We start from the raw sequence: 18,659 nt of genomic DNA, 5'->3' as shown, positions 1-18,659 counted from the left end.
CAAGTATTCTCTAGTACCTTTACAAGAATTGTTGTTCCAAAGGTGAATGATGGATTGAATTTGTGCTTTAATTTCCGTAGGAGTGCCTAACTCAAGATTTTGTGTAGCCTACTTATCCAAATATTATCCCACCTTCACCTAAGCCCCGTTATAACCCTTAAAGACCTCAAAGTGTGTGGCGATATTGATTTTTATTGACGTTTAGAAACTTTTCAAGTGTATGGTAATATGTAGATTTGCATGTCGACTGTGTGTGAATCGTATTCATTTTGTTGCGTCGATTTGTGAATTGGTGGATGCTAACAAGTCAAACTGGCTCATCTTTAGCTAGTAAGGAGTTGAACTTTTGGGTACTATCACTTGATCAGGTAATTGTTATTTTACTATCAATTGTCAATTTTGCAAGTAAATTCCTTGAGGACAAGGAATGGTTCAAGTTTGGGGTTGTGATGACATCTCGTCATTACGTAATTTTATATGTAATTTCATCACATTTTGGAATTCACAAGGCAACTTAAGCAGCAAGAAAAGCAGAAAAACTGAAGAAAAAAAACGTGACACGATTTGGCAAAGCAAAAACATGCTCTCGGTATTGAGCAAAATGTGTCACGATGACCAAAACGTGACACGATTTGAGGAAACCCTAATTAAGTTGTTTGTTATACAAGGTGAAAACGTGTCACAATTTACTTGAAACGTGACATGATTTTAGGTGAATTTATGTGCCTATTTAAGCTGAAGTCTATTCTGAAGACAAGGGTTACGAATTCTAGAGAGAGAAAGTGCAATTTGCAGACCTAGAGACTGAACAACAGGGCGATTTCCTCCATTCTTTACCAGTTTATGTATGTTTTAATTCTTTCATTGATTATGCTATTTGTAAACTCAATTATGAGTAGCTAAATCTCTTAGAGATTAGGTCTGAGATGATTCTTTGTAACCCTAATTGAACCATATTGCTGTGAAACTCTATTTGTTGTGAATGACAATCTAGTTTTTATTCAACTCAACTTTTCTTAATGCTTTTGATATCCTAATTGAATTGTTCAAATAAACATGGTTAGTCTAAGAATGGATAATCGTTTATTTGTGATATTAAGTTAACGTTCGTAAAACCTTCAACGATTATTAGACCACCTAAGGAATTAGGGGTTGTAGTTTGAGAAGAAGGTCCTAAGTCAAGGGATTGATTAGGGATATTTTGTCAACTATTGTGGAACTAGGAAATCATTCATAAGAATAGGTGCAGTATACCAATTAGGGGAACATAGATGATATGAAAGACCTAATCTCATCTCTCTCTTATTCTCTAAAACCAATCTTTATTTTTTGTCAAATTACTTTTATGCAAACAAATCAATCAACTGCCTAGGGCAAAAAAAAATAACTTTTACACATCCTGAATAATAACGCTATTGAATTATTGAAGTTAACACAATCCTTGTGGGGACGATCTTATTTTATTACTTCGATAGTAATTGGTGCACTTGCTGCCTAAATTGTCTATCAGTGGACATCACTAAAGATGTTGAACACGTCTAAGAGAATGCTCCAGAGCCTCAATTCGACGAGAAGTTAAAGACAATTTATCCTATAACTGAAGAAGAATTGATTAACTTCCTCAATCGATGCAAGCTGAAGAATGCTGAGGTAATGCTCTGCCCCAGATGTAGTGATGTATTCGACAAAAAGGCAACTAAAGGCCTTGAAAGTTATATCCCAAAACCTAAGAAAAGGAGCAAATGGTCTGGTGATCATAGACGCAAGTTTTCCTTTACAAAGAGTTATGATGTGTTATTTCCTCAAGTGGACAGTTTTACCGAAGTAGTAAAAAGTATCATTCCGACAAGGAGTTGTGTATTTGATTTTCTTTTCAAACAGATTAGCTGAAAGTTTAAAGGTTAAAAGTTGGGATTTTTATTGATTGAAAATTAATAATAATAAAAGCGCATTGGGATTATTGGTTCGTCATGGTGACAAAATCTTTAACAAATCAAACCCTAAACCTAAATCTTATGTTGGACCTATTTTTTAAAGACAAGTTTCTCTGAGGCTTTTCATATCTCCTTTCGGTCTCAATGAATGTATTTCAATAACAACCACACCTATTCTCATGGTTGATTGCTATTGAAACCCTTTAAGAACGGAACTTTAAGGTCTCAAGGTTTCCTAAACTATTCTCATGTTTCAGAAACTTTGCCTAATCACACATGTCCATTACTAACCTTCATCTTTCGATCCTTCGGTTAGTATTTGAGATGACGAAGTAACAAATATTAAACTTCACCTTTCGGTCCTTCGTTTAATACTTGTTACTAAGTTTGAAAACGGTGAGATTAGATTAGAAAATAGGGTTACATAAAATTAGGGTTCTAGGCTTGGTTTGAATAGGATTAGGTCATTAGACTCATCCAACAATCCCAAGATAAAGAAGTCTACTCACTCATGTTCATTGTAGACATAGAGAAGAAGAAGAAGAAGAACATGAAAGTAAATAGCAAGAATAATAAAAAGAAATAAAAGAAGAACTTTGATTAATGGAAATAATTGTCACATATAATTCCCAAGAACAAAAGATGATCATACAAGTCAACTTGCTACTTTTTTTATAACCTAAAACTAACTTAAGCCCTAAGAAATAAACTAACTTAAGCACTAGGAAATAAATCACTAGAATGTTCCACAAGGCAACCCATGAGCTTTAGGTTAGAAATATCACAAAAAAGGCAGTTGGGGGCATGACACAGCCGTGCTGGTGGAGGCACGGTCTGTGCCAGTCTTTCTGGCAAAAGCAGCAAAAGGGCGTGTGGCATCGAGCACGACCGTGCCACCACAGGCACGAGTCGTGCCAACTTCTCTGGAAAATGGCCTCCTTTTAATAACTTGGAGGCACGACCATGCCTGATATTTTTGCACAAGATCTTCATATTTTTGGCCTAAATCAACTCAAAATCCCTTTCTTTTGCTCAAAGACTCAATCTTTCATATATTTGTTCATGAAATTAGATAACAAGCAATTGAAGTAACAAAGCTCTAGAAAGTGAATAAAAACACATAAAATCTAAATAAAATAAACTAAAATAAACACTTAAAAACACTAATTATTGACTTATCTAGTTATATCCCTTTTATCAATAACTCTTCGACTACTAACTATGTCAACAAAGGTGGTCAAGGAAAAGCTTTCGTTCCTTATGCACCCAACTACAAATGGGTTCAGTCTACCCACAAGAATGTGCAACATGGGAAGAACAATGTGGTGAAAGGAAGAACCAATAATGTTGATAACAACAAAAATGGTACTGCTTTTGAGTCGAAGAAATATGCTTACAGCAACAACTACTAGGGAAAGAATCCCATGACCAGGACTCAACGGAGGAGGTACCAAATGTCTAAAAATGGCATTGTCACAAATCTTGAGGACCAGACTCTCGACACAGAGTCCAGTTTGGAAAATCCGAATTCCCTGACTTTAAGGGATGATGAGGATAGTTACCCCATTTAAGCAGATTGCTTAGAAAAGATCACGGTTGTTTAGCCGGGTTATGAAGTAAAGCAAGACGTAGTGGCTAATGCTTAGTAAAAGATGGTAAAGAAGCCATTAGCAAAGGTACTATCGAAATGCTTAGTTTTGAAACTTAAGTTAATGTTGGTCAATTGACCACAAATTCGATTGTATCTATGATGGGAATTAGTATCATTCCTACTTAGGATTAAACTGTGAAACTTGGCATTGATTGCTTTAAGCTTCGAAGTCTTGGGTGAGAACCAGAAGAAGTGGTTGAAACCAAAGTAGATATAATTCTTGTTTATAACCCTAGTGATACTTCGATCAAGAGCAAAACTTGGGGGAAAGAATTATGTTCGTTGAGGTTTTCTTTACAAATTCTAGTTTATTTGCAAATGCTTTATTTGATTGCAAATGATTCTTAAATTGAAGCATTGAAGCTTTTTTTACCATTTTTTATTGTGTTAAAGGAATTGGTTTCTTTGATAATATGTCGAAAAAAAGGCACGTACTGAAAATGTGAGCCTATTGTGCGAAGATAGAAATATAGAAATAGCACAAACATTAAATTTCGACAAGGAAATAAATATTCGGCTTTGAAATTAATAAAGTGATGAAAAACATTGTCGAACTATTACAAAGAAATTGGACATTGTTGTGTCATAGCACAATGTATAACAACACCAATTGAAATCAAAGGTTGCAAATGAAAACCTAGAAAGCTAGACAACCTAGTTGTCAGTTCAGATGTGAAGGTTAGCTTTTAGCTTTTCATAGAGGGATTCACAAATCTCCAGCTCCAAGTCCACGAACTCTTCTTCTAGAACTAGGGAGCTCCCAAGTGTGGCAACCCTTTCATGGTGTTCAATAGCCTCAGAAGCTTTTGACCGAATCGTTCCACTCACTTCATGGATTTGTAGGTTGAAGGAAAAAGCTTCAAGTTTGGTTGTAACGTATTCGTCAAAATGATGTTGTCAGAGACCTCTCCGCTCTGTGTTCTTCAGCAAGATGCTGCTTATCAAAGAGTAGTTGAGAATTTTGTTCCAGAAGAGGACAAAATTCAACTAGAAAGACAAGAAGTGAAGCATTGGCAACATACTCTAGAGAGTTAAGAAGGGTTTTGACCAAGATAATCAAGGATGAGGAACGATGTATATCTTCCTGCAACACTTGGAATAGGTCAATGTTCAAGATCTTATCCTTTAGTTGTGTGAGAAGGTTTTCCTGAGCACTATGAAAATAGTCAAGGTTGAATACCTTGGGGTAACACAAAGAAGGAATAGAGGTAGGTGTAACACCCCGTTTTCCCAACATAAAAATTTCACATATAAATCAGAGTCATTCAACATAAACGGAATGCTACACTTCTTAAAAATCATAAATGGAATAAATAACAATTCATCCTTCATAAATTGGTCAACATAAATATTCAAAAACTTCACAACGGATTTTAATTCAACAACATAATTAGTCTTGGCACGAAGGCCTCATCAAAACATCTCGTAATAATCCGAAAACTAAATCATAGTCATGTAAAATCATAAGCAGTACGTAAGGAATAGAAAGTAGCCACAAAAGTTCCATCCCGTTACGTATCAGAGCAACCTAAGACGACACGGCAGAGACTACTCAAGACTGCAACTATTCTTGGTCACTTGCAAGTTACCCATGTAAGGCAACAATTTCCAAGCAGAAGGGGTGAGATTTCACATTCAATAATAATAAGCATATAATTCATCAGCAGAATTTAACAACATAAATAACACTTATTTAACTGTGTTATTTCATAACAATACTTCTTAATTCAACTCCTTAATTTATTGATAACTTGGCAACAACGACAATAGATCAACTACGACATCCACAACTTCGACTAGACATCAAGGACGATGCAACAACAACTCTTTAACTTCGACAATGCAACAACAACTATGACATCATGCATGTGGTACCATTCAGGGCATAAGCCCTCGTCTCTATTGAGCATAAAAGGCTCCCAGGGCTTGAGCCCTCGTCACTTTTGAGCACAAGGCTCCAGGGCTTGAGCCCTCGTCGCTATAGAGCAAAATGCTCCAGGGTTTAAGCCCTCATCGTTTGTATGAATAGACTCAACAACTTGACATCTTAACATTCTAACATCTTAACAACTCAACAACTTGGCATCTTAACATCTTAACAACTCAACAACTCAACAACTAAGACATCATATAACATCGTATTCAAACATCAACAATTCATCATGCATCTTTGTAAAAACATAATAAATTATACATAACATATTTTCATGTCAAACCAAGGCTACTAGAAAGATATCGCAATTATCAACAACTTTCATGTTTATACCAAATACCAATTCAAAACAGAAACATATGAACAAAACGCAAAAACATGAAACAGAGAATGGTGTCACTGTGCAATTTAGTTGTGACCTACGTGCAGTAATTTGACCATAACTCAAGTTCTATAAATAGTTTTGACGTCAGACCAACGACATTAGAAAGCTAACATCCATACCTACAACTTTCGTGTTTACACCTAAGACCAATTCCGCACCGATCAATACCAGTTTTCATATCAAAATTCGGGAAAAGTTGTGCTGAAATTCATAAAAATTCATTGTGACCTATGTGTAGTAATTTGACCATAACTCAAGTTCTATAAATTGTTTTGATGTCAGACCAACGTCATTAGAAAGATAACATCCATACCTACAACTTTCGTGTTTACACCTAAGACCAATTCCGCACCGATCAATACCAGTTTTCATATCAAAATTCGGGGCAGAGATGAAAATAATCAGAAAATCAACTTATATTATTCAAACTTCACATTCATTCAAAATCATCACAATCAACAACAACAACTCAACATAATTTATACTCAATTCATAATATGACATTAATAACAACAATCATCAACAGCCACAACTCATAATTATGAATCCAACCACAAATCAACAACAACATAACATAAATCATCAACTGAGCATAATTCATCAATTAAATTGCAATTCAAAACCCTATCTTCTTTTCAAACCCTAACTTCTCTAATCATAAAAAAAAAAAAAAAACAACAACAAATATGTTAAACCCTATTCCAGAACCATATACTTATGATTAAAGAAGGTTAGTCCCACCCTTACCTTAGATTGATTAGCAGCAAGGTCTACAGACTTCTCCTTCTCTGACTCTTCTCTTCTCTCCTCTCGTCTTGTCTTCTCTCCTCTCTAAACCTTGTTTTCTCCAAATCCTTGTTTTTGCATATATTAATCTTTCAACCTAATCTGTCCTCTATTTATATTACTAATTACTCTTCTTAAATCTGATTAGGCCCAATAACTCTCTTCTTTCTATTTCAACCCCCAAATCTACTTATTCTAATAATTATATTTCTCTACTAAATATATTCTTCCACTAAATATATTCTCCCACTGAATATATTCTGCCACTAAATATATTATAATAAATAATAAAATAAAGTCACTCAATAAAATATCAACATATCACATAATTAAATAAATCATATAATTCGACTCTATCTCAAGAAAATAATTAAATAATAAAATAGGGCGTTACAGTAGGGGCTTGACTCATTGTGATAAACTTTAGAGCGGTGAGTGGATCCTCAGCTTTCAATTAGGAATATGTTCTATCACTCAGGAGACTGCAATAGTTTGAGGCAGAGTCCATGTTTTTGAATAAAACGTGAATTTTGGGAAGTTAAGAAGCATTATCCACTTAGAGGAGTTTGTCAAGGGAAGTTACATCTTTTATAACGAAAAGATGGAAGAGTGGGATAAAAAACTCTTTTTTGTAACCTTTGAAGTAGCGCCACGCGTCTGTAATAAAAGGAGTGGGGAAGTGGAGAGCTAAAAGTCTTCAACGACTTCTAGTTGGTTTCCTCGAAATCCGATGAGAAGCCATGTGGCGCATACCACCATACTGTCATGGAAGGTTGACATAAATCATTGCTAGTTGAAATTTTGGAAAGGGATCGCTAGTTAAAAGTTTTCGACAAAAACAAAATTGGCAACAGAAGTCCATAAAAGTTTTCGATTTGAAATGAGTCGAACAATAATGGTACTGCAGGAAATATAAATGGCACTTTATTTTAAGATTCAAAAGCCATCTAATGGCCAAAATTACAAGATAGGTGTCGAAATCAGTTTCTAGCCTATTTCTAGTTTGACACACCAAAAAGGCTTTGTGGCCTTAAACAAAAATCAAAATGTCCCAGAGAAACGCAAATCGGCCAGAAACCATAAAAGTTCGGCATCGAGACGGCAGAAAAGGCAAATGTCAGTCATGAAATAGTAGTCGTCGGAGCCCGGAGGTCGGAGGTGGCCTCGACGAGTAACAACCTGGAACCCACATAAGGGCCCTCCTGCAAGTGGAGAATTGCTTACGCTCCAAGAGATCTCCAAAAACCGGAAAGACATCTTCTGGAGAGAATCCGCTGCTGGCTAAAACGTTGAGGATCATCAAAAAGTACTTTGCTTCGACGGAACCGTGTGTTTTTACTCTGAGGAGAATTTGTTTAATTTCTCCAAGGTCAAAATATCCATCATGAAGAAGCTGGGCTGCTCGAGCCACACAAAATTCTGGATGACCACTGTCAGAAAGACGTTGGATGAGGATTCGCTTTCTGACACAAAAGGAAGAATATATAAAGAGTGATAAACAGTTTCTTGGTAGGATTCTTAAAACTCCATGGGTCTTGGCGAGCCTCCAATGGTAAGAAGATGTTTCACGGAAGCGGAGAAAGTTTTTAACACCAGAGACTGCTACTCTTTCGAAGATGTTGAGCAGATCATCGTTTGAAATCCGGTTCATTTTCGTACTCGCCTTTTTGTTTTATTAGAAAGATGTACAAAGTGGTGGAGAAGTGTGAGCGGAATTGGCAAAGAATTTATAGACATCGGAGAAAAAGAATCTGACAGACTCTTCATGCCACGCTTTGAAATCACCACGTGTCTAGGGAAAAAGCTAATATCAAGGGATATCAGAAGTCTGCAAGGCTCAAGGTAGTCAAGAGACTTCAGAAGGTGGCACATTAATGACACAGAAATGCAAAGAGTCAAAATGAAAGAGGTTTAATAGGCAATGAATTAAGGTCTAGAGTCATGAAGACCCTATCAATTTGTCGGAACAAGAGACGTGTTCCACAAGACTTTGAAGGAAAGTTTTTTTTTTGTTAGAAGGGACATGAAAAGATTATGCTCAAATGCAATGATGGATATGACGTCATAATGATGGAGAAAAAGTGTTTCTAAAAAATGCCAATCTTCTCCTCTTTTAGAGTTAGAACTGTCGGAATTTATGGGGGGCATTTTGTTAGCCTGTAAATTCAACAGGCTCATTTAATATGATCAACATTTGTTTGACATTTTACTTTGCAGGTATCGAAGGCTTTCTTATTTCAAGTTGAGGATTTCGACGAGATAGCAAGTTAGCACGCGTGACTTGAAGTTCGATAGAACAAAGCTGAAGGAAAATCGCGTCGAAGACAAGCAATGAAGGCGGGAAAGTGCGGTTTCAAGCTTGGAAACGGTTTCCTTAATGAAAACGTGGGGCAAACGGTTGCCCAAGATGGAGGAAGTGCTGATCATGGGATTAGTGGTTCACCAATTAGTTATTTTAGTATAAATAAGTGTTTCCAAGCTGGAAAATGGGTCACAAATCATTTATAGAATTCTACAATACTCAAACTACCAACGTCTAGGGAAACGAGTTATACAGAATGTATGTAAACTGATTTGTAGACCACCTTTATTTAAATGCAATGTATTCTACCTTTCCTTTAAGTTTACGAGCTTAAAGCCTATATCTTTTCTTTTTACATTATATTGCTTTTGTTTGCAATCTCAAACCTATCGAGAGACAATGCATTTTGTTTACAAACCCATCATGCTCTCTAAGTAACCTGAGTGCATCTCGTGGCTCTTTTTCAAACCCTTTTTTTGATCAAAACCTTTCCACAACATGCTCCTGAGATCTTTAGTTCGGTCTCGCTTGTAATAATCAAAACTAGCCCGTAGTTTGCCAAAAACACAAGCAAACAGTAGTATCAATTCAAAACATACATAAAACCCTTATTCTACTAGCTTCTCACTTAATCATTACCCGTGTAATTCCTACCTAAGACTCTCTCTCTAGTCCTAGATATGAGAACTTCCGTCCACTTCCTCTTAATCATATATCCAATGATCGTCCTTTTAAAAATAACAAAAATGGAGACATTCTCCTAATTCTAAGAATCAACTCGTGCTTACAAGCTTTGAGTGATTTCTAAGAATTACAACTAAACTACAAAGTCCAGCTCAATGCATCAACGTGATACAAGAGTGGCTTACAAATAACAAAGAACAGATTAAAACCTAAATGACTCTTTTGTGAATGACGACTTCAGATAGCAATTAGGTCTTGAGTCTTCCTTTATATAGACTGATTGTGAAATGAACTTGATGCACAAAACCGCTAATCATCAGCTGAATCATGAGATTTTAGCACAAGATATTCTAAAGCAAATCCGATGTTTCCTTAAATGTTGCAACAACATTCTTAAGGACTAGGCTAAGTATAAACCTCCTATCTTTGCTTCTAGAAACACGCTTCTTGGTCAACTCTTTATGTGAATTAAATATTTAGAGAATATTTAGGAAATCTTCACGTTTAAAATAAATATCCAAGTAAGCGAAACAAGGCAAGTTATGATGTCGTACTAACTTGTTAAGACATCTTGTCTGATATCTTGCTAGAAATATTGTTTTAACAAAATGTAGCCAACACATGTCTACAAACCCAACAACGAGGAAATTGCACCTGTAAAGGCACACCCCCACCCAATTATCCATCCAAAAATATGTGCTTCTTCCTCCAGCCCAACACCACTACGGACGCCAGACAACATCCTCCACGACACCGAACTATCCCTCCCCCTTCCTTTAGTCGTCCCCTCCTCTCCGTACCCAACCTTTAAGACTCGATACCAAAAATGCTCCTTATGAACCAACATGCGCCAACACCACTTCCCCAATAAAGCTACATTAAATTCCCTCAACCTCTTGACGCCTAACCCACCGTCTCCCTTCGGTAAACAAACAGAGTCCCAATCAGGCTAAGCAATTTTCCTAAAATCCTTACCACCCCCCACCCCCCCCAAAGAGAAGAAATTATACCTGTGGGGGCCTTGAAGAAGGAAAGAAAGTAAACCGGAAGAGATGACATGACAGATTTCAGGAGAATCAGACGACCACCAAACAAAAGAAATTTGCTTTTCCAGTTCGGCAATCTAGAAATAATGTTGTTCAAAATCAGTTTCCAGAAATCCATCCTCTAAGGATCCCCTCCAATAGGCAGCCCCAAATACACAAAGGTAAAGGCTCTCCCACGACAGTTCAGCACCATAGCATCCTCATGCAACCAAGTGTCTGAAACATTAACTCCTGTCAGCAAACTTTTTTGGAAATTAACCTTCAAGCCAGAGACATGTTCGAAAATCGTCAAGACAACCCGCATAGAACGCACATTCCACCAACTCTTTTCACCAATTATCAATGTGTCGTTAGCAAATTGGAGATGTGAAAGACAAAGGTCAATGTCACGCCCCACATAATAACCACGAAATATACCCGCCTCCAATAACGACATTATCATGACATTAAAACCTTTGGCAACCAACAAAAATAGGAACGAGGAAAGAGGATCACCTTGACGAAGTCCTCTTTCCATAGGAAATTCATCCGTAAAACACCTGTTTACCAACACCGAAGTCGTGGCCGTTCCGAGACATTCAGACATCCACTTCCTCCATAGATTCAGAAAATTCATTTTATGCATAATCGTGTCCAAATATTTTAAATCCACCGAATAATAAGTCTTTTCGAAATCCACTTTAAAAAGCAACATTTCCTTATGTAGGCGTGCGGGACTCATCAACCACCTCGTTCGCCACCAATATACCATCCAAAATTTGCTTGCCTTTAACAAAAGCTGACTATGAATCTGAGACCACGCTTCCAATAACGGCACTAAGTCTATTTGCAAGGGTCTTGGCCAACACTTTATACATACAATCCACCAAAGAGATAAGTCAAAAATCATTTAACTGTTGAGGGTTATCCAACTTTGGAATGAGGGCAATAAATGTAGCATTAACCCTCTTAGTCAACTTCCCATTGCGATGAAATTCTAATACAAAACTCATGAAGTCATCCTTTAATTCCACCCAAAATTGCTTAAGGAAACCAAAATTGATACCGTCCAACCCCAGATTCTTGAAAATGTCACAATCCCATATGGCTTGCTTCATCTCGTCCAACGTAAAAGGCCAAATAAGATTACCCGACTCGACCATAGATAGCTGACGAAAATGAAGATCGTCCATCCCTGGTCGCTCAACATCTAATGCTTTGTAATGAGAAGAAAAATGGTTAAAAACAGTTGCACGGACACTTTGAACCCCTTCTATTTGGACACCATTAACCTGTAACAACTGAATAGCATTGTGTCACCGCCTTGAAGACATAACTCCATTAAAAAAATTGTATTAACATCTCCATCTTTTAACCATTTCAGTCTTGCTTGTTGCCAACACATGCTTGTCTGAATTCGCGACAGAGAATGCAAATTCACTGAAGGATCATGAAGCTCAGCCACCTCCTCCTCCACGAGGGCGGATGTCTCCCCCTTAGTATCTAGGAATGACATCAGCTCCTTTACCGTGCGACATTTTACTTCCAAATTCTGCGAATGACGTTGATGCCACTCTTTTAAGCTACCTTTTATCAACTTAAGCTTCTCTTTCAGGACAAAAGCGCCTTATCCAACAATGTCGAAAGAACCCCATTTTTCACGAACAAACTGATCATATCCAGGGAAGTCCGCCCAACATTTTAACATACGAAGTGGTCTAGGCCCCCAATTGTCCTCATCCACTGAAGCCACCAAAGGGACATGATCGGAGATACCCTTTTGATTAGCCACCTGAATGCAATTCGTCCAAGTAGAACACCAGTTAATTGACAACAAAAACCTATCCAAGAGACTCATCGAAAAACCATCGTCACGATACCAAGTAAATAATCTCCCACAAATCGGCAAGTCCACCAAAAAACCGTCATCAATGAACTTATTAAAAATATATGTATCATGTTGACAGAAAATAGAGTCACGTCCCCTCCTTTCATCCAAAGATTGGAGCGATTTAAAGTCACCACAAAGACAAAGGTTTGCAGTACTATTATTCACAACAAAAGACAACAGCTGATCCCACAAAACTTGTTCCGCCGCCGTGTCACAGGGAGCATACACATTAGCAATAACAAATTCCTGACCAATTTGAAGAACCTGGCCTCTGATCACCAAAACATGAGCGAAACAGGAAGTGGACCACACGTCGACACAATTACGGTCCCACACCGTCAATAGACCACCAGAAGCTCCGACAAAAGGTTGGAAAGAATAACCCAATGATGAACTCCCCCAAATAGCCGTAATCAACAAACCATCTATTATACTCATCTTTGATTCTTGTAAACATAAAACAAACGACTTCTTGTCAGCCACCACCCTCCGAACCTCGATTCTCTTCTCAAACCCACCTACCCCCCTCACATTATATGAAGCAATCTTCATTTGAAACAAACCTCCACCCCCAATGCACACACACCAACCACCATAGACTAACAACCAACACCACTCCCTCCTGATTCCCCTCTCGCCATTATCCTCCACACACTCGCTCTTAGTTCATGCATTCCCTCCTTCGACAACACGATAAATCTAGTCATATTGTCCCTCTTATACTTCACGCCAATCAAACCCCAATCCCGCAAACATCCTCAGCCACCGCCTCATTACCACCCTGTAACGACACCCAATTTTCCCAATCTTTATTAACTGAAGAAATAGAAGTATTAGAAGATGCCTTTGAAGGATTTTACCGAGCAACACCCTTCACCTTATTAGAATGAGACAAATCTAGCTTTCTGATCCCTTGCTTGTTTTTTCAATATTTTTAAGATTTCCATCCTGTCCTTGGCGGGCATCCGAGCAAATCTCTTCAAGTTACGAAAATAATGTCTGAAACCACCGTCACTTTTCTTTTTAATAACATTTTGAATGTCCTTCTGTGTACTACATGCCTGAGAAGAAAAGTCATTCCCCGGTTTAAAGACTAATTGCGGCTATATCACGGGCTAGGCTTGCTGCCTAAACCTTGAGCTCATCTGACCCATCATCTGGAGTCGTGCTCCCATTCATCATCAAATTCACATCTTTCTCAAAAATGTCATTTGTAGCATGAACATCGGGCTCACTCCAATCCTTGTGAATATCATCAATCAAAGCATCAACATCCCCTCCTACGTCATCTAAATCGTGACCAACAAATTGTTCGAAACCATCTTCCTTATGTTGCGAAAAATGGTCAATGACTTCCTCTGTCAAGAATGCATCTTCACCTAGGTTGCTACCCTATTCCTCCACCAACTTAATAGCAAATTTGCAGCCGTCAACCAATAATATTGTTGTCTATTCAACACCTCCAAAGAAGTAGTGGAGATTATAATACGAGAAAAATCAATTTGTCCTCTATCCAAAGTATAGTCCTCAGGCCAAACAAACCTACAACATTCTGAAGCACAAAGTTGGAAGAAATTTGAATTCCAAGCATAAGACGGCGTGCCATAAACATGTAACCAAGCACCCCGTTTATACCAAAAAAGTCAATAGCATCATTAAAGAGTTGCATAATATCCTCATTATTTCTGCAGCGAAGGAAAACTCTGTTGCCACCCATAGGAATTACAACAACAATAGTAAAACTCGCATCCTCCACATGTTGTTGTATAGATAACATTGTTTCTTCTGTTCCAACCGTCACCACATTTCCCGAACCTGCTCAATCCCTATCATCTTGAACTGACCAATACGTAAGCATCTTTTTAGTCTTTGACTGACCCTCCAAAGCAAGCATGGGATTCATCACTAGTTATTCCATCTTAACCTCATCCTCGGCCAACCTAGTTGTCGCCTACCTTAAAGACTAAAGCTTCCACCTTCTTCTCTACATTCGTCCTCCTAATCACCTCCTCTAACACCGGCGAATGGTACACCTCCCACACCTTCGTAACCTCGTTATTCTTCCCTCACTCACCATTGACTCGCACCTCCACTTGCCCCATTCTCACATTTTTTTTCTCACTCCCCTGTTCTTCCCTTTCCTACCACCGCTACTACTCCCTCACCCTTCCTCACATTATTTTCTCCTTCCCCTTTGACCCTCACCACCGGCGTCTTCTCTACTAGACCCTCCTCCTGACGCCTAACAGGTTTCGAACACAACTAGTGGTTTCTTGTCATTCACCGCAAACCTATCAAATTGTGCCTCACGAGCCCAAACCCGAAGATGACCAAACCAAACATTATTCAAAGCTTGCGAAAACTTATCTGCATTCTTAACATTCGAGAACCGCATAAAACCATAAACTTTCCCTCGTGCATTCTGTTGTCGTGCCACAAATATGTCTGTCAAAATACCGCACACCTCAAATTGTTGTTTTAGAAGAAAACAGGCAGACGCCAAGGAATATTTGTGAAGTAGAATGATACCTGGTTACCATTAGATCGGTGATCGGAATCAGCAGCCGCACCTGCATTATGTATCAGACCATGTTGTGCATGACCATCAGGTGAAGAAAAACATGAACTCTTTTCCCTTGTGTGTGATAGACGTTGACCTGAACCTGTGAAGACCGATGATGAACGCTAGTATCCCTAGATTCCCGAACCTACAACCCATTATCCTCGTCGCCTTGCCGCTCTGAAACCCTTGACATGTCATGTCTTCCCGCTTCTGGTTGCGTCGCTTTTCTCTTCCTTGACCTAACCACAAATCAATCTCCCATATCCCCCCAATTTCTGCCACCCTGGATGGACCCCTCTTCCCCCCCAATGTTCCTCTCAGTTGGTGAATTGCTCTGGCGCGGTTGCCCTAGGCTTGCCTTAGGTTGGCCGCGGTGCACTCCCTCTCTATTCTCTCTCATCGCTCCTTTTTTTAGTGTTCAAGGCAACTCAACCTTAGATTGACAAATCTTATGTAAAAGAAATTAGGTTCGGATCAAACTACATAAAAAACAACCAAAAAAATTTATCCAAAAATACGCTTCAAATTGTAAATGGATGTGTCCCAATTCTAGAATTTGAACACTAAAAAAACTATGCACCTAAAATTAAAGAGATCATGAGTTTAAAGAGGATGATTATGAAATTTTGTTGCACTTCAACTTTAATACATTGTTAGTAGATGAATCGAGCTAGTTTCCTGCACCACCACAATCTTATGTCCCATGTTGCACCTACTGTTGCGGTTTCGACTTTTCCATCATCATCGCATTAAAATCAAGCTGTCTCGCTAGCTTCTTCGCTGGTAAATCCAATCACGCCGTCACAGCCGTCGTTGCAGTTGCAACCGTAAAAAAATACAGATCATTCTTTGGAGGAGAATCTCCTCCTTCACCTTCTGTCACTAAAACGACACAATTTATAATCCAAAACACACAATTTCAAATTTATTCAAATTCAAACCCAAAACCGCCATCGATTTTTTAAAGGAAAGGAATCTATTGATTTTGTCAATTGGAAGAGTGATTATGAATTAAGTGTCGTCTTGTTTAGATTTTGAATTTGAAGAGTGATTCTATTAATTGGACACTGGAAATCGTGGGAGAGGAGTATTGGGTATGAAGGAAATTGATTGGCTCATGAGGAAAAATAAATTGATTTTGAGGAAGAAGGAAAGAAATTGTAGCATGTGTTTCTCATTGTTTCTTTTATTAAACAAACATTGGTTTTTTGTATCTGGATTGGAAGATGAAGGAGGTGAGCTAGTTTGTTTTGTTATTTCCTAACCATGCTTGTGTTAGCAGGCAAGAAAGCACCTAGAGTATGCTGGCTTAAAGATAATAAACACAATGGTATAAGGTTAAGGCATTTAAAAGTATTTACTTGTCTCCATTTTTAGTTAGGCTTTCTCATTGGTGAGAGGTTCTCAAAACACGCTGGCTTAGCAGGCACGGATACACGTTGAGGTAATGGGGGCAGCTGACCCCACCGACATTCTCAATTTTTCATGAAATTTTGAATAAATTTAATTTTTTCTTAGGTAAAATTAATTGTTGCCCCCACAAAAAATTATTGAATAATGTAAGTTGTGCAGAATTAAATATACAATAATGTGAGAGATACATTTTTGAATATTATTTTGGTCATGCTAATAAATGTCTTTAACACATTGTTTAAGGGATTCACAAAAATAAACTTTATCTTATAAATACAAGCTAAAGTAGTCTCAAAGTAATAATTACATCACTTTTTATACCAAAGTTACTTACTATAGTTGTTTAAATAATGTCGTAAAGACACTTGTTAGCATTTTGCATAACTTTATTTTTTTGGCTTAAATATTCAAACCGTCCCTGTAATTTGGGCGTGTTTTGATTTTCGTCCCTGTAAAATTTTTTTTTTTTAAAAACATCCCTGTAAAACTTTTTTTGTTTTAAAAAGGTCCCTGGCCCCACCCAAACGTTGAGGTGGCATGGTTTCGGCCACGTGGCAGTTGCTGACTGTGCAACTTTTGCCACGTGGCGCTGACGTGGCTTGCCACATAATATTAAAATATAAAAAATATTTTTAAAATTCTGAAAAATGTTTTTCTAAATTAAAAAATCTGAAAATAATTTTAAAAAATAAAAAAAATGGTAAAAAAATTTCCGATTATATAGTTTTAAAAAATATAATTTTTTGAAATATGAAAAAAATGGAAAATTATATAATTTTTTAAAATCAGAATATATAATTTCGAAAATTATTAAAAAAACTGATTTTTTTAAAAATCATAATATTAATTTCAAAAAAATCTGATTATATATTTTTTAAAATTATGTGAAAATAATCTGATTATATATTTTCATAACAAATCATAATACGTTCAAAAAATCTGAATATATAAATTAAAAAAAATTATTTTTGTCCAAAATTTCGAAATTTTTTTTAAATTAAAAAAATCTGAAAATAAATTTAAAAATCATATAAAAATTAGAAAAAAAATCTGGAAAAAAATTTCGGAAAAAAATCTCAAAATATTTTAATTTTCAGAATTTATTACTTTTGAAAATATAATTTAATTTTCAGAATTAAAAAAAAACGATTTTTCGAAAATTTAATTTTCAGTTTTTTTTTCGATTTTTTTATGAAATAAAATAATATATCCAGATTTTTCAAAAAAAAAATGAAATAATATATTTTCAAAAAAATCAGATTTTTCGAAATTATATATTCCATTTTGTTTTCATTTTTCAAAAAATTATTTAATTTTCCATTTTTTTCATATTTCAAAAAATTATATTTTTTAAAACTATATAATCAGAAATTTTTTTAAAATATTTTTACCATTTTTTTTATTTTTTAAATTATTTTCACATTTTTTAATTTAGAAAAACATTTTTCAGAATTTTAAAAATATTTTTTAAATTTTAATATTATGTGGCATGCCACGTCAGCGCCACGTGGCAAAAGTTGCACAGTCAGCAACTGCCACATGTGCATAGCCATGCCACTTCAGCGTTTTGGTGGGGCCAGGGACCTTTTTAAAAACAATTTTTTTTTAGAGGGATGTAATTAATTTTTTTTTTTTACAAGGACGAAAACGAAAATGACCCCAAATTACAGGGACGGTTTGCATATTTAAGCCTATTTTTTTTGTCAATTACAAAGAGAAATATTTTAACGGTGTTGAAAATGAAAAAAATTCTAAACATTAATAAAAGTAAAGACACGCGGAAACAATTATATTTCGTAGATATGAAGATAAGTTCAATATGTTAGGTATACAATGGTATAATTTTATAATTTTTATTTCTTTCCATAGTGAAAATGATGTCATCAATATATTGTTCATATGTTAGATACAAATTTTACAAAATTATTTATGGTATATAATTTTGCCCCCATTAACTGAAAATTCTGAATCCGTCACTGTGGCTTAGTGAGAGATTAGTGGTGGTGTGATGGAGTGGAGGTTAGTGGAAGAAGAAGAAGAGGGAGGATTGGTTTTTGGAGAGGAAGGAAGAAGGAAGAAAACAAGGTATTTT

General features: G+C 36.6%; 1 protein-coding gene across 1 annotated transcript; it reads right to left on the bottom strand.

The window, feature by feature from the left end:
* Positions 1 to 11,599: 11,599 nt before the first annotated feature.
* Positions 11,600 to 13,029, bottom strand: LOC146899692 (uncharacterized). The gene is made up of 2 exons (XM_085736835.1): positions 12,337 to 13,029; positions 11,600 to 11,992 (listed from the first exon to the last, which is right to left on the bottom strand). The coding sequence occupies exons 1-2, from the start codon at positions 13,027 to 13,029 to the stop codon at positions 11,600 to 11,602; spliced, it is 1,086 nt and encodes a 361-aa protein (XP_085592961.1).
* Positions 13,030 to 18,659: the final 5,630 nt, after the last annotated feature.

Source organism: Medicago sativa, chromosome 8 (genome assembly GCF_051527215.1).
Source record: "Medicago sativa cultivar Bolivia chromosome 8, Bolivia_mono, whole genome shotgun sequence".
NCBI classification, from domain to species: Eukaryota; Viridiplantae; Streptophyta; class Magnoliopsida; order Fabales; family Fabaceae; genus Medicago; species Medicago sativa.
Note: the sequence above shows the minus strand (reverse complement) of the source record. Positions and strands in the feature narration are given on the sequence as shown.

Coding starts and splice junctions, on each gene's coding strand:
- LOC146899692 (XM_085736835.1), bottom strand. CDS start 13,029: ATGAGTATAATAGATGGTTTGTTGATTACGGCTATTTGGGGGAGTTCA. Junction 11,993..12,336: donor AATGGGGTTCTTTCGACATT/GTTGGATAAGGC, acceptor CAGTTGTTACAG/GTTAATGGTGTCCAAATAGA.